General features: G+C 43.0%; 1 protein-coding gene across 2 annotated transcripts in view; it reads left to right on the top strand.

Annotated features, from left to right (window-relative positions):
* The window catches only part of ankrd12 (ankyrin repeat domain 12), a 39,772-nt gene extending 23,332 nt beyond the window's left edge, over positions 1-16,440 (top strand). The window contains exons 3-13 of one of the 2 annotated variants that reach the window (XM_084911766.1): positions 1,083-1,233; positions 2,513-2,584; positions 3,011-3,151; positions 4,828-5,031; positions 5,260-5,402; positions 6,756-6,903; positions 7,000-11,408; positions 13,230-13,328; positions 13,515-13,658; positions 13,760-13,855; positions 15,100-16,440. In XM_084911766.1, coding sequence (XP_084767892.1) covers positions 1,083-1,233; positions 2,513-2,584; positions 3,011-3,151; positions 4,828-5,031; positions 5,260-5,402; positions 6,756-6,903; positions 7,000-11,408; positions 13,230-13,328; positions 13,515-13,658; positions 13,760-13,855; positions 15,100-15,285 — 5,793 coding nt within the window. In that variant the 3' untranslated portion in view covers positions 15,286-16,440. The remainder of the gene's footprint in view (positions 1-1,082; positions 1,234-2,512; positions 2,585-3,010; positions 3,152-4,827; positions 5,032-5,259; positions 5,403-6,755; positions 6,904-6,999; positions 11,409-13,229; positions 13,329-13,514; positions 13,659-13,759; positions 13,856-15,099) is intronic. The other variant, XM_084911767.1, reaches the window with a different exon arrangement.
* The last annotated feature ends 2,043 nt before the right edge of the window (positions 16,441-18,483 follow it).

The following is an 18,483-nucleotide window of genomic DNA, read 5'->3' as shown; positions in this document are numbered from 1 at the left end:
TTTACGTGTTTTCAGTATTATAGCTATTAAATTTGAAGGGTTTGAGTTAGGAATTAGTTGTCACTGCAACATCAGTTAATCTGAGTGTCTCACTCAGTTTGTCTATAAAATGTCTGAAAGTTGTGATGCAAGTATGAGATAATCTACCAAAGCTGTGGGGGACGACCCTAAACAATTTTTGTCTGACCAGCAGGCTATATACAGATTATAATGCATTTGAGGACTGGAACTGCAGATATATTTTTGAATCGGATATGATTTAAATTGATGATCAGTAAAGGTGCTGTTATGCATTAAAAAGAAACCGTTAATCTATGAAGTCTGATGGTATTGAATGCTTGCCTGGCAGTGCAGGTTGCACAGGTGTGAATATTTTCACACTCCCACAGCACAGTGCCATAATAATCGACTTATTTTTCTTCCCTTTTTTCTCTTTTGTGTGTAAACTGATGGGGGGGAAGCTCCAGATCTTGTATTCTTCCCTTCCCATATGGAAAAGATATATATAAATCTTATAAAGGTTGTATCTGTCTTGTGTGAAACTTGTATGAAAAGCATATAAGAGTGAAAACAGATATAAGATCCCTTGAAAAATTATATAATGAAACTTGTATGTTTTGGATACTTACTAAAACAATGTATGAAAGTAATGAGAAAGTGGCCACTTTCATGAGTAAATCATGTAAGCCTTACATGATTTACTCATGAAAGTGGCCACTTTCATGAGTATTCACATATAAGTTTTTACTATTTCTTTTCCATATGGGTTGAGACTTCGCCTTGGGAACAACATTTAAGTGAGCCTCGCAAGCAGCACCCAAATACCGTATTGCAGTCGATGTTATCTCTGCAGTATAAGTCACGTAAAGCAGGAACTACCACCTGCGTACTAAGCTCGATCCTGTTAGCTGTCAAACTAGTTGACATGGCTTTTAAAATGAGACTGCCAGGGTTTATTTGAGGCCATTGCTCCTTTGTTTACATATCCAGACACACTCGGCACTCAACTGAGGCCACACCTCTGCCTCGTTTGACCCGATTTTAATTCTTTGTGTGTTTTATTTCTTCCTCACCTTTGACAGAGCAAAGACAAGTTGTCGCCTTTCACCAAAACTCCAAAGTTGGACCGGAGTGAATTGCTGGGGAAGGAAGGGAAAGCAAAGTCTTCCATGAAGCGCAAGCTCTCCTTCACTACCAGTCCGCCCCAGGCAGAGGAGCGAGACTCCGACACCGGTAAGGAGTGTTGCTGTTCCTCCCTCCAAACAGCCATGCTGCTGGCTCACTGCCATGTCTGTACACTGCCCCCTGGTGGCCTGCTGTCAAACAGGTCTTCAAATAGTCAACAATGGGTCAATATTGTTTCAAAAACGGGACCTAAGTCAGGTCTCACTGATGAACTTGTGGCCTGTTGTGTGTATTCTGAGATGGATGAAGAATCATTCTATGAGAATGTATTTATTTTTTAGTGTTACAAATGGTAATCAGGGCCTCCTACCCCACCTCCTAATATAACACCATGTTTTGTTTTGTTTTTTTCTACATTCAACACATTATGTCCTTATCTACAAAACCCATTTAAAAAGAAAGACCAAAACCAGCAGTGAACTATGTAGCCGTAGATATCCAGTGTATAAGTGAACTGTAAAAAGCCCCCCAAGAATCTTCACTGTTTTACATGTTCCCTCATTTTCAGTCCTCAATAGTAGAATAACCCTCTACAAATGCACTGCAATGCTGTATTTAACATTTGTTTGTATTTGTATTTTTACATGTTTTTATAAACTGCGCTGTAGAAAGACCTTTGCAGTCGTCTTGAACCTCACTGATGGTGTACAGATTTCCCAATAACTGTCACTATGTTGACGATAAAAATGCACTCATCTTAGCAGTGCAAACATGTCGTTCTTCCTCTCACTTGTGTAAACACTGTTCTAACCCCCTCTTTCAGTTAAAGTTTAACTATATGTTTATCAGATTCAAGGCCTAAAAATAGGTTACTGTATCGTACAGCTGTAATTATAATAAATAAACTGCATGTTTATGGACTGCTTGAAGTCCTGCAGGTTTGCCTTCATCTCCTCTGTAGAGCAAAGCTCAACATGATCGTTTTCATTGTGTGGTCCTGTGTCATTCTAACAGATGAGAACCCTCAATTTTGGAAGTATAATTTATGTCGCACACGTAATAAACTAGCACGGAGAGTGGCTTTGCCTTCCAGCAGCTTCCCCCGGTCCTTTTGTTGAGCAGCTGTAGGACGAGGCGAAGAAGCGACCCCAGTGACCGCCTCGGACCGGATCTCCTCTCCTGTCTGCTGTGTTGCCATGACTCATAATCTGTGCGTGGAGTGCGAGTGTGCCTTTGTGGCTGTCTGTGTTTGAGTTCATGTGAAGCAAGGAGGGTGAGAGAGAGCGAGCGAGCGTTAATGCAGTGCTTTCCCACCCTTCCACCCCCCCACCTTGCTCTCCTTTTCCTCCCCTCCCCCCCCTCCCATCCTCTCTGCTTTGCACTGTAGATGACTCAGACCCAGGCCAGTCGAGTGAGACCTGGGGAGAGAGATTAGTGCCTCCCTGCAGGATATACGCAGGTAATCGCTGCAGCCCGATCCTCAGCCCCCGCGCCCATCCACTTTGCGCTGCTATTCTGCTGTAAACACACATGCACACATGCACGCGTGTGTGTTTTCGCCTTGCATCTCCCCCCTATTACAGCTCACGCATGTCTGTTTAGTAACAACCGACCGGTGGAGACTGGGGGGGCCCGAGGAGTGCCATGGGCACTTGGCTGGCTTAAGAGAATGCCATCTTCTTTTTGTTTTTGTTTTGTTTTTTTAACTGTTTGTTTTTTTTGTTTTAAACCTCATGCTTGTCATCTGTTTCTCTGCGCGCTCAACAGATACAAGGGGAAGAGGAAAAATGTGATGCAGTCACAATGAAGTTGCATCTTGTAAAAGAGGACCTTTTTTGGTGTTTTTTTTTTTTGTAATTTGTCTCCAAACTCATTCTTGTTACAGATAAAGATGGACCAGACAAGAAGAAGGTGAAAAAGGAAGCTGGGGGCAAGAAATCCCAGGCACCCAACTTTTTGTTTGGGTATCCGCTGTCGGAGCGCAAACAGATGGCTCTCCTAATGCAGATGACAGCCAACAGTCCAGGTTTGTGTACTCGCCCTCTCACCTTGTCCTCAAGAAGGGTCAGTGTGTATTTGCTGCTAGATGAGTCATACTTCAGAACGTCTCTTGTTTTTGTTTTGTTTTTTAGGAATAGGATAAAAATCTTATCTGTGGTGTTTGTTAGTGATACTGTACCGCTGCTGTAGATTAGATCTGAAAATAGCTGACTTGGAGAGGGGTTAGGGTTACTGTGTTGTTTGGTTTTGTTTTGTTTACGTGTTTTCTAGTAGTTATTGCAGTTTTGGTTTTGTTTGTCTTTTGCTTTACTCATTAAAGGAGCTGTTTGACAGTGTTAAGCCTACAAAAAACTGACTCCAAATGAATTTGAGAGAATCGGGTCAGGATATTTGGGAATTAAGCAGTGGTGCTGGAAGGGGATGAAACTGCATTGTGGGGAGGCGGTACCATGCCACTTCCTGCTGCCGTAGTCTGTCTACTACAGGAGATGTCTGGTTTTGCTGTACCCTGTGCTATGTGAAAAAGTTACTTCCTCTTGATAAGTTGAATAATATTTGTCATTTCCTTTCCATTACGTTGTTGGCAGTTTTGAGAATTTTTCTTTTCCCCCAAATATGGTCTCTAGTCACTAGACCTTTTTTTTTTTTTTTTTTTTCTTTCTTCTTCATTTGTTCATGTATGTCATCCTTCGTCACCGGTGCTCATCAGCAGTCAATGAGAAATTGGTGACTGTTACAGTAGACAGTTTGAGGGGAATGATAACCCTCATTTGTTAGGAAAATGGCCTGAAATGTGCACACGTACCTTCTCCATTGCACAGTCTGACTGTGCTTTATATGATGCTATCTGTAATGCTGTAGCAACAGACTGCTGTGTTATTGCCAACAAATGGGATATTCAGTGGTGGAAAAAGTACTCAAATGATCTGATGTTTGTCAGTTAGTCCATTTCCATATCTTATTAAAGTAGCTCTGATAAACATTACAGTGCATCTTCCGGAAATCACGGAACTGCATTTGTCTGAATTTGCATAGGTATACATATGTGCATGTCCTCCAAAGTAGCCGACATCATGTAGCCGATGAAGATGATGGTGTGCACAGATAAAACGGAGGGACTGCAGAGTTCACCGCTAAAGGAGAGAAGTAAAAACATAAATAATAACATCAGTATTCAAAAAATGTGACGGCACACAGATACATTTTGTTGATGACAGTCTGCACAGCTGTGTGTAGGTTCTGTTTAGCACCAACACACAACCATGCCAGTCCCATTAGTGCTATTCAGTTTCCAATACTATGGCAACCCCATTTCATGTTTCATAGACCCATGCATGTTCTTTCAACTATTGCTGTTTGTCTACAGCCTGAATTTGTAGCAAACAGCAGTAGATCTAGTTTGATTTAGGTGAAGGTGCTGTCTTTCTGTCTGAGTGGACCAGGATGTTGTGAATTCACTGAACTCTGTACTGACACCATGCATTCAAACGTGCATGTGTAATGCCTAAAAAGGTCCAGATGCATATATGCTTACTCAGACATGGGTTTAAGCAGTCTCTCTCGTTCCCAGTAAAACTGGATTCACTGTAGTTGTTCAGTCTAGAGAGAAAAGTAGTTGTCTTAGTGTGTGATGTTCTTTTTTTCTGTCTCTCTTCCCTTCGAGCATCATTTAAGTCTTTTTCGCTCTCTCCATGTGTCCAGACTCTACACCAAGTCACCCCTCACAAACGACCCCTGTGCAGAAGAAAGTCCCCAGCAGCGCCTCGTCTCGGCAGAAAGACAAGGTCAACAAGAGGAACGAGCGAGGGGAGACTCCCCTTCACATGGCAGCAATCCGGGGAGACGCTAAGCAGGTTAAAGAGCTCATTAGCCTGGGAGCTGATGTCAATGTCAAAGACTTTGCAGGTACGACGCCCCAGGAGATGATCATTTAACAGCTTTCATCATGTCCCAGCAGGTGTTAATAATGACATTAGACTGAGTAACAGATGCTGATGCAAAGGCAATGTCTCAACATGAGCTGTAATCAGTCTGCGCATTACTACTGCTTATGCAGCTGTTGGTATGTCGAGTAGTAGAATTGAGAAAACAGCTGGTAAAAAATTTTTAAGACTCTTCTCCTGTCCTCACCAGGTTGGACGCCTCTGCATGAAGCCTGTAATCTTGGTTACTATGATGTGGCCAAGGTCTTGATAGCAGCGGGTGCAGAGGTGAATACGCAGGGTCTGGATGACGATACACCACTTCATGATGCTTCCAGCAGCGGGCACAAAGATGTAAGAGCTTTGAGTTAGTCTGTAACTGAAGGTCTTAAAAGTATATTGCACTTAAAATTGTTGATTAAGGACTCTGCACAGGTCTGTGTGAAATTGTTACAGAATGTAAGAAGGACATTGTCTCGGTGCACTTACAAAATTTGATTAAACATTTCTGAGAATCAAAACAAAAATACACAAATTGATTTAAATTTGGCTTATCACCAAACCCGGACAGCTTCCAGGCGAATGCTACTTTTAGGTCGCTCAGCAGAAGACCTGTTTTGTCTTCCTGCACTGCCTCTAAGATACATGGTGCATCTCCTTCAGCTTTTCAAGACGGTGACCTTTCAACTTTGTGGAATTTGTGGATTTGGCAGGGAGACATATTTGGCAAGTAGGGAGGTTGGTGAGCCAAGATTATGTCAACATAGCCAGAAAAACGTACGTGTTCTTAATGCGCTCTGTGCCGGCACAGGATGGCACGCATCACAGTTCAGGTCGTTTGTGCTGAATATTTTCCTTAGACGTCTCAGGATGTTAGATGAACTCGAGCGAGTTGTCAGTGTCACCTTGGGGGATAAATTTACAGTGAATAACAATCTTGCGAATGTTGACAAGCATGCTCCTGTTCGCACTCCTGTTCGCTCAGGAAACTGTGGACTCTGTAACTGAAACCTGCAAAAAACTTTTGTCATAGCTGGACACCCAGACACCCCCCCACCCCCCACCCCCACTATGAAAGCAGAGTCAGTCTGACAGATAGAAGTTGGCTGCTTAAAGTTTTGAGGGCTGTGGTGAAATCGTAGACCACACATGCAAGCGATCAGAATCTAGCCTAAAAACGAGCAAGCTAAAAATAGCAGCAGCACTGAAAACTGACCCAAGAGGATGACTTTAAAAGGGAGATCAGCCAAATTTTAGTCTGGTGTGCTTGTATGTATTCATGAGCCAATTCTTTTTTGATCGCACCTCTAATATAAAGGTTGCACAAGTCCATCCTTAATGCAGGAAGAGTCAGAGTGCCATTACATTTATATGTGGACATTGCATACATGTTTGGGGTTTTTTTTTGTTTTTGTTTTGTGGCTGTCTTTAAATGTTAAGTCAAATATTTATTTCTGTTGCATCAACTTGCAGAATGTAGTATTTTATGATAATAAGAAGAAGACGGCCACTCTTAGGTCATCGGCCAGTAAATTTGTTTTTAAGTTGTTCGAGTTTAAAAATGATCAAAATGCATCCGATTGCGTTAAAGTGCATTTTGTTACAATTTTAAATGCCTTGGTAAAATGTTAGATTTTACCTTTTAAAAAATCTAAGGCGTGTCTGTCTGTCTAGGATTTCTCAGTGTAATTGTTGTGTTTTCTGTAGATTGTGAAACTTCTGCTTCGTCACGGCGGTAACGCCTTCCAAGCCAACAAGCGTGGCGAGCGCCCGGTGGATGTGGCAGACTCTCAGGAGCTGGAACAGCTATTAAAGGGAGAAGGGGCCGCGTCGGACCATGATGACAGCTCTTCAGGTGATTGTCCCTCCTGTGTAATATTTATGTTTTGTTTCATCGACATCCAGTAATGTGTCCACTGTAAATGAAGCTTAAGTCTACTGTACTCCACAGAATCTGAAGACCCGCCATCTGTCAATCCATCCAGTGTCGATGACAACATGGAAGACTCTGATACTGAAAAGGACTCTGCCACGAAAGCATCGTCTTCCATGCCGGGGATGGATGAGTACGAATTTAAGGACGAGGAAGAGGAGGACAATCTCAGTAAAGCCCTGAATGACAGACACATCCTCAGGAGGGAGCTACGACAGCCGGAGAAGGAGGACAAAGACAGGAATCACGTTGCAGTAAAGCAAAGCAACAAGGGGGATTCCTCATCAAAGTCCAAGAAGCAGAAGACGTCTCGTGTCCACTGCAGCTCGGATACCTCCAGCGACGAAACGGAGAGCCTCTCAGAGAAGAGAAGCTCCCCCACCTGCTCTCATAGCTCGGAGAACGTCAAGCCGGACACGAGGTCGAAAAAGGACAATACTGAGCAAAAGGACAAAGGTAAAGTTAAGAGGAAGAGCAAGAGCCTGAATAAAAACAAGGAAAACCAGGAAGATGGGAAAGAAAACAGTAAAACGCTAGTCCTCTCTCTGGCAACAGTGTCTGAAAGCACAGAGAAGGGCCGGGAGGAAGACTCTTTCAAGATGTCTTTCAGTCCCAAAGATGACTCATCCGTCCACCTCTTCCACTTGTCAGCCATCAAATCTCCTAAACTGAACCACAGCCTGACAGATAAACAGACACCACTCAAACAGGAAAATGCAAAGATGTGCGTTTCCATCACTGACAGCTCGTGTCCAGTGGACGGTGTCAAATACAACCACTACACAGACGCAGACTACTGCACTGAAGGCTCCAGCACGAAGGGATGTAAGCACAAGGAAAAGAGCAAACATCAACAGAAAGACTCCAGTGTGGACGGCGATGATGGCCACTCGAGCCCCTACAAAGACGGCAGCATAGGAAACAGCATAGACAGCGAGGTTGCCTTACGGAAGACTGATTTAGACGGAAAAGTCGTGAAGAAGCATAAATTTAAACACAAAGAGAAAGACAAACACCGCAGGGAATATGAGGCAGAGCGGAGCCGCCAAAGGCAAAAGGAGGCCAGGAAAGACAGCCACAGGAATTTGGAATTTGACAGAGAGTTCTGGAAAGAAAATTTTTTCAAAAGTGATGAGACAGATGAACCTCTGCCAGTAAAAAAGGAAAGTGAAGACAACAGCTCGCTTCAGAAGACTGCTGATTCCTCTCCTGTGAAAGATGAGCGAAACCCAAAGGAGAAACACTCCGGCAGCAAGGAAAAGAGGCCAAGAGAGGAGCGAGAAAAAGACAAGAGCGTGAAAAAAGAGCGGAAGGAGGCGGCAGGAAGAGAAGAGAAGGTGAAGGATTCAAAGCTCAGCGAGCATGACGAAAAGGTGGACTGCCACGGCTCAGGGCGGATTCCTGAGGAGTCGCTGCAGAGCAACAGCATGAAAGAAGAGACAGAGGAGAAACCCATAAGTGGGATCACAGCTGATCAAGAACAGCTGGAGCCTGCAGAAAAAGGCTCACGCGAGAAAACTGACAAGAGGCTCCCAGGAAAGGAAAAGGACTCAGACAAAATGGAGAAAAGGCATCTTGACAAGGAAAAAAAGGTCAAAACAGAGCACTCTGACAAAACCGAACCACAGAACTCAGTGGATCGTTGGAAGGAAAAGGAGCGAGCGGGATCCATCTCTTCCGTTTCGCCTGGAGAGAAAAGCTACAAAGAAAACGAGAAGCTGAAATCTTTAACCACAACAAAAAAGCATGAAGACAGCAGGAAAAGTAAAGATAAGTTTGACAAACGGTCTGATAAGGAGAGGCAGGACAGAGACTATAATGCCGGGGATCACAGAGAAAAGGATCGCACAAGCTCTGATAGGAAAGGAAAACCTCTGGAGAAGACCACGGATCACAGTAAATCTGATCGCGCCAAAGAAAAGGACTTTGACAGGAAAAGAAGAGATAAAATAAAAGATGGAACGCTGTCCTCGACCTCCAATCTGAAATTACTTTTAGAGGAGAAGAAAAGCCATCTCTCTGAGAGCGGCAAGTCCTTATCTACAAAATCAAAGGAGGAAGCAGTGAGAACGCCGGAGAAGGATCGCGATAGGCGAGACCGTGACAAAGACTCGGATAGACACAAGGATAAAGAGCGACACAAAGACCGCTCCCAGCAGGCCAAAATCAGCAAGGCCAAATCCAGTGAGACGGAGGCAGACAAGGCCAAATTGAAAGCCCCACCAGCAATACGAGACACCAAACCAAAAGAAAAGAGACTTGTGAACGATGACCTGATGCAGACCAGCTTTGAGCGCATGCTCAGCATGAAGGACCAAGAGATTGAGCTGTGGCATCGGAAGCACCTAGAAAAACTCAAACAGAAAGAGCGGGAAAGGCTTAAACAGCGGCCTGTGGCAGATCCAGGGAAGTCCAAGCCTAAAGACAGAACAAAAACAGAACCATGTTTGAGTAAGGAGCTAACACGCTCAAAAAGCTCTGATACATCTGATGTCCACAGCAGAGATAAATCCCTGAAGGACGGCACTAGCCCCAGAACGGTGTCACTTGATGGGAAGAGTCTGCCCTCTATCAGCGCAAAGGTCATATCAGCCGTGGAAAACTGTCTGACGAGATCACCCCGTCCTGAGAATGACCGTTGTGGCATCATTTCCAGGTCTGTTTCTTTAGTCTCTGTTGCCAGCTCGGAGGATTCGTGCCAGGCAACGACATTAACTCCCAGAAATGCCGAATACGATTCTGATGTAAACATGGAAGCCTCAGACTCCCAGCCTGCATTTCTCCAGTCTTCCCTCGTCATTCAAGCTACAAGGTCGCCGTCTGTTCACGATAAAGACTGCAACAGTCTTCCAGATGTTTCACAAGGTAATCGAGTGATGTCCGGCAGGCATGAATCTCCTTACCTCAGGGCTATTCTGGATGAGGATGCCAACTCATCAACTGAAGGCAAAGCTGTTGAAAATCTGCCAAAATCCAACCTGACTGCGATCCCAGGAGAGGAGCCGAGAATGAAGGAGGCCTCAGAAACCGAGGAGAGCCTGAGTACACAACAAAATTCAAATTCAGTTACCGATTCAGTCACAGAGAGGGAAGGAAGCACTGCTGGATGCTCGACAACACAACTGTTAAATAAAGATCTTCCCAGTAAAAGCGTGACTCTTCCACAGTCCAGCAGCTCACAGTGCAGTAGTTCTCAAAGTGGGTCGGCGGAGCAGAAACCTCTTCCTCTATCTGAGCCTCCTGCTGTCCAAGACATCCAGTGTCAGATGGAGACTTCACAGGCAGAATGTGTTACTAAAGAATCTGATCAGCCGTCAGTACCTACAGCTTCTCAAGCTGCTGAGCTGTCAGCACTCACAAACACAAAGCTCTTCCAGCATAGAGAACCACTCCCGTCTTCTGGTATTGAGAATCAGCAGCAGGCCGAGTTAGTTACCACGGAGGTTTCTGACCAAAAAGACACACTCGTGGAGACCGCTCACGGAACAGAACCAGAAAATATGGAAACGGATGCAGAAAACTTGACAACAGAAGCGGCGGGGAGTCCCATACCGTCCACCAGCTCGCACATTCCCACCTCTGCTGCCAGAGAATCCTCAATGGGTTTCAGCAGATCCGATGAGTCCAGGCCTTCTCAAGAGGATGCAGATGCAAGTGGCCAAGACTGCAAGAAATCACAGCCTTCCAGCGACATCTCAGGCCCATGTCTCGATGCTCTTACGGAAAAGGAAAGCGTGTCCTGTTCGAGCCCTGAATACAAGACTGAAGGGACAGCAGATGTACCGCAAAGCTCGCACAACAGCGGTGGTGGTGCTGCTGTCTCTGCTGCAACTGAGAGTTCATCCGTTGAAGGCAGCCTGGGTACAGACAGCTCACCTGAATCCAAAGCGGAGTCCTCCTCGGAGCCCATGGAGGTCACGCCTGCCGAGGAGAAACCAGAGTCGTCCTTAGCTCTAGAAGAGCAGAGCCAAAGTGCCGTCCAATCAGCAGATCCAACAGACGTCAGCAGCAGCGCCTCAGGGAGTTCCTCTCCGCAATCCGGAGACCGGGAGTCCGACTCCTCAGGGGCGAAGCTCAAGATTCGCGCAGCAGACGAGGAAATGGACATTCACGTGCCCCATCCACGCAAGAGGAAGATGCCGAAGGTGTCGCTCTCCCAGCCGTGCTCCACCACTCAACAAGAGAGGGAACAGCAGTCGCTAGCGGCTATCGTTGACTCTGTAAAGCTGGAGGAGATCGAACCTTACCAGTCGGACAGGGCTAACCCATACTACGAGTTCCTGCACATCCGCAAGAAGATCGAGGAGAAGCGTAAAGTGTTGTGCAGCGTCGCCCCGCAGCCACCGCAGTATTATGACGAATATGTGACCTTTAATGGCTCATACCTCCTAGACGGGAACCCACTCAGCAAACTCTGTATACCAACTGTGAGTCATCATTGTTATTATTGATTTGATTTGATTTTTTAGACAAAACTGCAGCAGGGATGATGTGCATACTCTTTTATGATTCAAAACGAAGCTAGTGACCATTTGACCTTTAGTGCAAAGAACGGAGCACAATGATGGTTTGATCTCATTATGTTGGCTTCATAACATGATCCATAACTGCAGTTGAATATAAATTTACACTAATCAGGCAGCTCTAATTTATATATTTCTGGGAAGAAAAATCATTTGCTCTCCCTTTCACTGCATGTCAAAGTTAACATTAAATTTCTGTCACATCCTCTATCCCTGTTTTTGGCGGTCGTGTTAATCCGGCACGTTGCACCGCTGCAGCTGTGTTGAAGACGGGGGTCAGTCATAGATTATACAGGGGGAGGTTATACATTTTGAAGAGATGAGACTTTGTTGGAAAAATATTGAAAAGAGAATTAAATCTTATCAGTGAAACAGAAGAGTGACAAAAAGAAGTCTAGTAGTCAGATGAGCTAATGCCAAGGCGAGCCATCCATCCGTCCACAACACAATCATTTATGTTTTCACCCAAACTGTGAGCACACCATTGATGTCTTGCTGTTAACTGCTCATTTATTAAGGCTCAGAGCCTTAAGCATTTCATTTCCCATGTTTACCAGGACAGCTGATGCTCAGTTTTCTGCATAGACGCTAGGGCTGCCACAAACGATTATTTTGATAGTCGACTAGTCACCGATTATTTTTGCGATTAGTCGACTAATCAGATCATGCATCCATTGGACGTAAAACGTACAGCTTATATAAGAGCAGATGCTGCTGGTGCAATAACTATCATTAGCTTACAGCTTTAAGTTTTTAAGGTATGTGCTAACTAAAAATAAAGACAAGATGATAGTTTATTAAATTTTAATGACATTTGAAGATTGTTTCGGTGAAGTTTAATAAACTCCTTGCTATCTAAAATATAACAGGACACCAGAGTATATTCTTCTGATAATCAGCTGTCTGCTTGATGTTTATTCAGCTGTGTAAAAACTATAACTTTAATCTCAGCCAAACCGATTTACTCAGGAACAAATAAAATACTACAAAAAGCCAAACAATAACATTTTGAAGTTATCTAAGTGACTTATATATGTTTAACCTGAGTAGCGAAAGACAGCGGTGGGTTTGAAAACGATTTGCCGGGAGTCCGGTGTTCTCACGGGCTCTAGTGAGCCTTGCCCCCGGCTAGCTATCGAGCTAGTGGGTAACAGACGTCTCTGAAAACGTCGGAGCGCTTTTGAAAATATGTGGTGTCTTGATAAACTGAGCAGATATTTGAGGTTTACACAGCTACATTCTCGCCTGAAAATATGTTAAACGTTTATTTTGTGACCCAGAAAGAATAATAAGAGTAATATTAAAACTAACTAGCTGCCGCCATTGTTGGAAACTGAGCTGGGCCGCGCTATGAATTCTGGGACACAGTTTCTTCTTCTTCGGGGTTTAACGGCAGCTGGCATCCTTGTACATGCAGTGCTGCCATCTTCTGTTTCAGTCCGTTATTACACTCTTAAATCCTACTACTTATTCCTGCGTCTTTTGGGATCTTACAAAGCTTCAAACGACGCATCGACTATTAAATCAGTCGTCGACGATTTTGATAGTCGACGTAATCGTGACTAGTCGACTAATCGTGGCAGCCCTAATAGACGCACGGCATCACTGCTACACACCAGTACTAAACTTTAAATGATAATATTTTCTCATCTCTCAGATGTCAAACTGCAGTCCTGACCAAGTTTGTAAAAATCTTTCTCCTTTTTAAACGGTTCGTTTGGACAGATAACTCCTCCTCCGTCATTACCTGAGCAGCTCAAAGAGATGTTCAAACAGCAGGAGGTGGTCCGCATGAAACTACGACTGCAACACAGCATTGAAAGGGTACGTAGTTCTGCTGTTGGAGCTTCGCATTGTTAAATGTCGTCTGTGCTATGCCTGCAGTTATATTAACCATGACTGTGTTTGGTGCTGTGCTACATGTGCTTTCTTAAAAAGATTTGAGTTTCACGCTAACACACAAACGTTGGATTTATGACACTGACTGGATTTCTTTTTTCCTTCTTTAAGGAAAAGCTGATTGTTTCAAACGAGCAGGAGGTCTTACGAGTCCATTACCGGGCAGCAAGAACACTAGCCAATCAGACTCTGCCTTTCAGTGCCTGCACCGTTTTATTGGATGCTGAAGTGTACAACATGCCGCAGGATGTCCAGGTAATTAACACAAGGACATCCATGGGTTTATGTTTTACAGTCCAGTGTTTTTAGTGTATTTTGGGGAGAATTTGTGAGTTTATCATTTGTTTGTCTCATAGAGTGATGATGGCAAAACATCAGTAAGGGACCGATTCAACGCCAGGCAGTTCATGTCGTGGTTACAAGATGTCGACGACAAGTTTGACAAACTAAAGGTGAGCAGTGAATCTGAAATTATAAGGAAATGGTCAGAAATATCATTGCAGGAGATTTTTATTTTATTCCAAAAAATGTAGAAAGAGTTGTTTGTTTGTTTTAGATGGTCTTATTGTCTCATATGTGAATGCTTTTAATCTTTCAGTGATTGTATCCTGCTAGTTGTTGCTTTTTACATCTAAGATGCAGATCTCTGCCTTTCATGCATCTGAGATTTATCTTGTGACATCTTGGCGTCTGTGCTCAGGAAGCCAAGAGGCAGCCAGGAAACTAAGAGAAGGGTTAGGGGTAGCCAGAGAGCAGCGACTTCCAAGTTTAAAGCAAGGGGGATGTTTAGAAGTTAATTAATTGCATATGGCTTTATTCTCTGGAAGGGATGAAAAATAAATGTGCTAAAAGGAACCACCAACTACACTTCCTGACCATTTTATTAGGTACACCTAACTAGCACTGCATTGGAGCCCCAGAACTGCTTTAATTTTTCATGGCACAGATTTAACAAGGTGCCTGAAGCATTGCTGAGATTTTAATCCATATTGACATGATAGCATGACACAGTTACTGAACATCCATGATGCTCACGGTCCACCATATCCCAAAGGTGCTCTTCTGGATTGAGATCTGGTGACTGGGGAGGTCATCAGAGTACAGTGAACTCATTGTCAATTTTTTTTTTTTTTTTTTGAGGTTTGTAATATGGCACAAATACGTGGTCATTTGAGTTACTGTTGCCTTCCTATCGGCTCGACGCGGTCTGGCCATTCTCTTCTGACATCAGCAACCCTCAAGGTGTTTGTGTGGTTAAATGTCTGCAGATGGGCAGTTTCTGAAATACTTGTGAATCAACAACCATGCCACAATAACGTCAATTGTTTCACTTCTTCCCCATTCTGATGCTCAGTTTGAACTCCAGCATCTGACCACGTCTGCATACATAAGTGCACTGAGTTTCTGCCATGTGATTGGTTAACAAGTAGTTGAACAGGTGTACCTGATGAAGCACCCAGGGAAAGTTTCTCTGGTGTCGATCGATGGTGCAGTCCAGTTTTTTGTTTTGAATTAAGCGTGGAGGAGAGCGTTTTTGGGTTTAGCAGCAGGGTGGAGAAAAACGTTTCACTTTTTGGTTGCCTTTGTTTTTTCTTCCTACCCTCTCCTCCACCACTTCCTTCTTGGAGACACACTCTTGGTCTAAATGAGAACAGCTGTTGGATGAAGTCACGACCTCTTTTTCTTCCCTCCACAGACGTGTCTTCTGATGAGGCAGCAGCACGAGGCAGCAGCTCTGAACGCAGTGCAGCGCTTGGAGTGGCAGCTCAAGCTGCAGGAGCTGGACCCGGCCACCTACAAGTCCACCAGCATCTTTGAGATCCCCGAGTTCTACATCCCGCTCGTGGAGGTCAACGACGACTTTGACCTGACCCCGATATGAGCTGTAGGACAGACGCGCTTTGCCACAGCGGCAGCTAAATTGCTGACACGAGCGGGCAGCCTGCACAATCGGGGAACAGGAAAGGAAAAAATGTGAAGCACTTACAATGAGGCAGTGATAAAAAAGAGCACTTAAAAAAAGAGACCATTTTAATTCCAGAGCTCTTAGAGTCCAAAACAGGCCGCCCGCCCACGAGGACGGGGAAGGAAGACCGTCCAGGCAACAGACGTAGCCGGGGAGCCGAGACGAGAAGCAGGGCCAGGCGGTGCAGTGAGAGGAGGCGCCGTGTGGACGACAACACCTCATCAAGCAGGGTCACACAAGTGAAAGATTTCAATTGTTTTCAAACTGAGTGTTCATACATTGTGTACAGACTGTGCTCTTAATTTTTTTTAACTTATTTTATACATAAATTGTGCATTTGTAAATAGCCATGTAATTATTGTTTTAAACTTGTAAAAAAACAACAAAAAATGATAGATATTTTGATTGTAAACTTGTTCTGTCTGATGTTTTAATGGACCAAAGTTCTTTTTCCCCCCCTTTTTTCCTTTTTTTTTTGATATTGAGTGTCCTCTTTGTTTGTGATGTTGTCGTTGGCTTAAAATCTTAAGCATGTGTTGGCTTCGGTTGCTTCCTTTTTTTTTTTTTTTTCTTTTTTTTTTCTGTTTTGTTTTTGCTGTTTCTTCCTTCCTCATCTGGACATCCACGCCACAGCTGGTGTTCTTTGACTTTGGCAATTAAATGCTGTGCATGCGTTGCATTGTTTGTACTTTTTTCCTAAAGAGCTGTACTGTGGACTTAATTGTGAGGTTTACTGAAGTGTTCAGACTTTTTTTTTTTTTTTTTTTGTTGTTTTTCTTTTTCCCCTTTTTTGCGCCATTGTGTTATGTCCTTATTGTGGCCTCACTCCTCATGTTGTTCATTGTGTCTTGTGCACATTAAAGTCTGTTGTGGCTTCCAAGGAAACAAAAAACAACAAAAAAAAAATCATACTTTTACAGTTTCATTGTGAGATCACAACAAATCCTATTTTTTCAGCATAATGCCTTTTGAACGATAGTTCTAAAAAAGTCTATTTTAATATTTACTTGTTACATGACTTGTAGATATTTGTAATATATAATTGAATAAATTTTATTTGTTGTGAAATTACATTTTTTGTTGCTGTGATTCTTGGTAAAACCTATTTTCATAGTACAGCCACCTCAGCTGAACACTATTTAGTGGTAGTACTATGTTTAGCCAGTAGATGTCACTGTAAGCAGCGCTGCACCTCCAGCTGTGACTTTATTCTTTTTCCTGTTGAAAAACAGACGCAGTAAAATAAAAATAGCCCCTCGATAAAAGAGCAGTTTTCTTTATATTATTTATTATTTTAATTTTTATTATTTTAATCATGTCCTTATTGTTAAGCACGTTGCTCAGCACTTGCTGTTTTTAAACCACTATATACATAAAGTTGGCTTGGCTTGTGTTATCCTGCTGAGGCAGCCATCAGAAGGTGGGTACATTGCGGTGATAAAGGGGTGACATGGTCTGCAACGATACTCCGGCTCTGGCATTAAAACAATGTTTGTGTAAATGTTGCAGATGAATTCATCAGACCAGGCAACATTTTTCCACTCTTGGTGAGTCTGTGTAATGACCTCAGTTTACTGCTCTTAGTTAACTGGAGTGGGACCCGGTGTGGTGTTCTGCTGAAGTAACCCATCTGCTTTGACATGTTGTGCATTTAAAGACGCTCCTCTTGGTGTTGGTTTATTTGTCATCTAAAACCCGAAACTCATGTGACTGGCTTCAAAACAGTTTGAAATGTTAGAGCAGTCCTGCTCATACACGCATGTCTTTAAGCTCAGCTTAAAGCTGAGTTTAAGTTTCCTCCTTTAGCAGATGAAGGTGAACAGAGTCCCTTAATGTAAAGCTCTGCTGAAGCAAGTAGCTTGGGTGGAACAATGTCAACAAGCTGCTTACACACGATTGCATCAGCATTATTATTCCAGTAAGATGATATTTAAAGGAGCATAATTAACATGATAATACTGACAAACCTAATGTGTTTTAATAGTTTGGTTTTATTTGGCTCCAACAGATTTTATTTGTCACCTCAATCATTCCTGCACATCAATTTTATGAATGAAGGATTTACTGCAGGACCGTTACCTTCGACACCATAAGTTTTATCAGTGTGGAGCTTTTCCACTGCTGTAGTGTGTCTTTAAGGTATATTTATACATGACAGTGAGGAATGATGTGGCACCAGCCGCTCCTAAAACATTTTTAACCTGTCCTTGTGTTGCTCTGTCTTCATCTTGTGCGTTCCCCACTTTTTCACTTATTCTGGCCCTGAGAAATGCAGTTTCATGCCACAGTATTTTACATACGGCTGGAAAGACAAACTTGAAGCTTGAAGCACAGTTTAGGATATGTAAACACTATGCTACATATAAATTGTCTACTCCGCAATATTTTGGATTCAAATATTATAGTTTTAATCCTTATCAATAATTTTAAAGCCTTGGTTAATTGTTTTTTTGCAGCTTTTAAAATACAAATCTATTAATATCTTGCTGTGTTATAGGTAAGGGTTTAAAATCATCTGCAACTGTAACAGTAAAGTTACACATATCCGTCAATCAGTAATTATGATTCAATAATATAATGTGTAGGATTCTTAAGAGGGACACTTTGGATGAAAAGTATTTTTACTTTAGGTACATTTTCGTATATCTTGGTTTGGTTATACATCACAAAATAATTCTCTGATTTTTTTTACACTTTCTTTGACATATTCATATTCCCTCTGACACCCACAGAACTCATAACAAATGAAAATAAAATAAAATAAACATAAGCAATTGATTAAACTAATCTTGACAACTTTCAAACCTGACTTTTAGTCCAAAACATAATTTATCACAAATTTAAAGTTAATTAACCTTTGTTAAGATAAAAAAAAAAAATCCTAAATCCGATTAAAATTTTAATTTGCCTTCCTCCCCTGCAGCTATGGAAGTGGTGGCTAGTTGGGTCTTTGATGAAGTTTCACAAAAAGCCATGTAAACACCTGTGGAGTTAAACGCCCCATCAGAGGGTTTCCGCGGCGGCAACAAATGAGCGAAGGGTGGCGTCGCGGCGGGAAGTCTGATCAGCTTCACGGCTTCAGATAACCTAATGAGCAACCCACAAGGCCACTAA

The sequence above is a fragment of the Perissodus microlepis genome, chromosome 18 (genome assembly GCF_051167445.1).
Source record: "Perissodus microlepis isolate ML-2025 ecotype Zambia chromosome 18, ASM5116744v1, whole genome shotgun sequence".
NCBI lineage: Eukaryota > Metazoa > Chordata > Actinopteri > Cichliformes > Cichlidae > Perissodus > Perissodus microlepis.
Note: the sequence above shows the minus strand (reverse complement) of the source record. Positions and strands in the feature narration are given on the sequence as shown.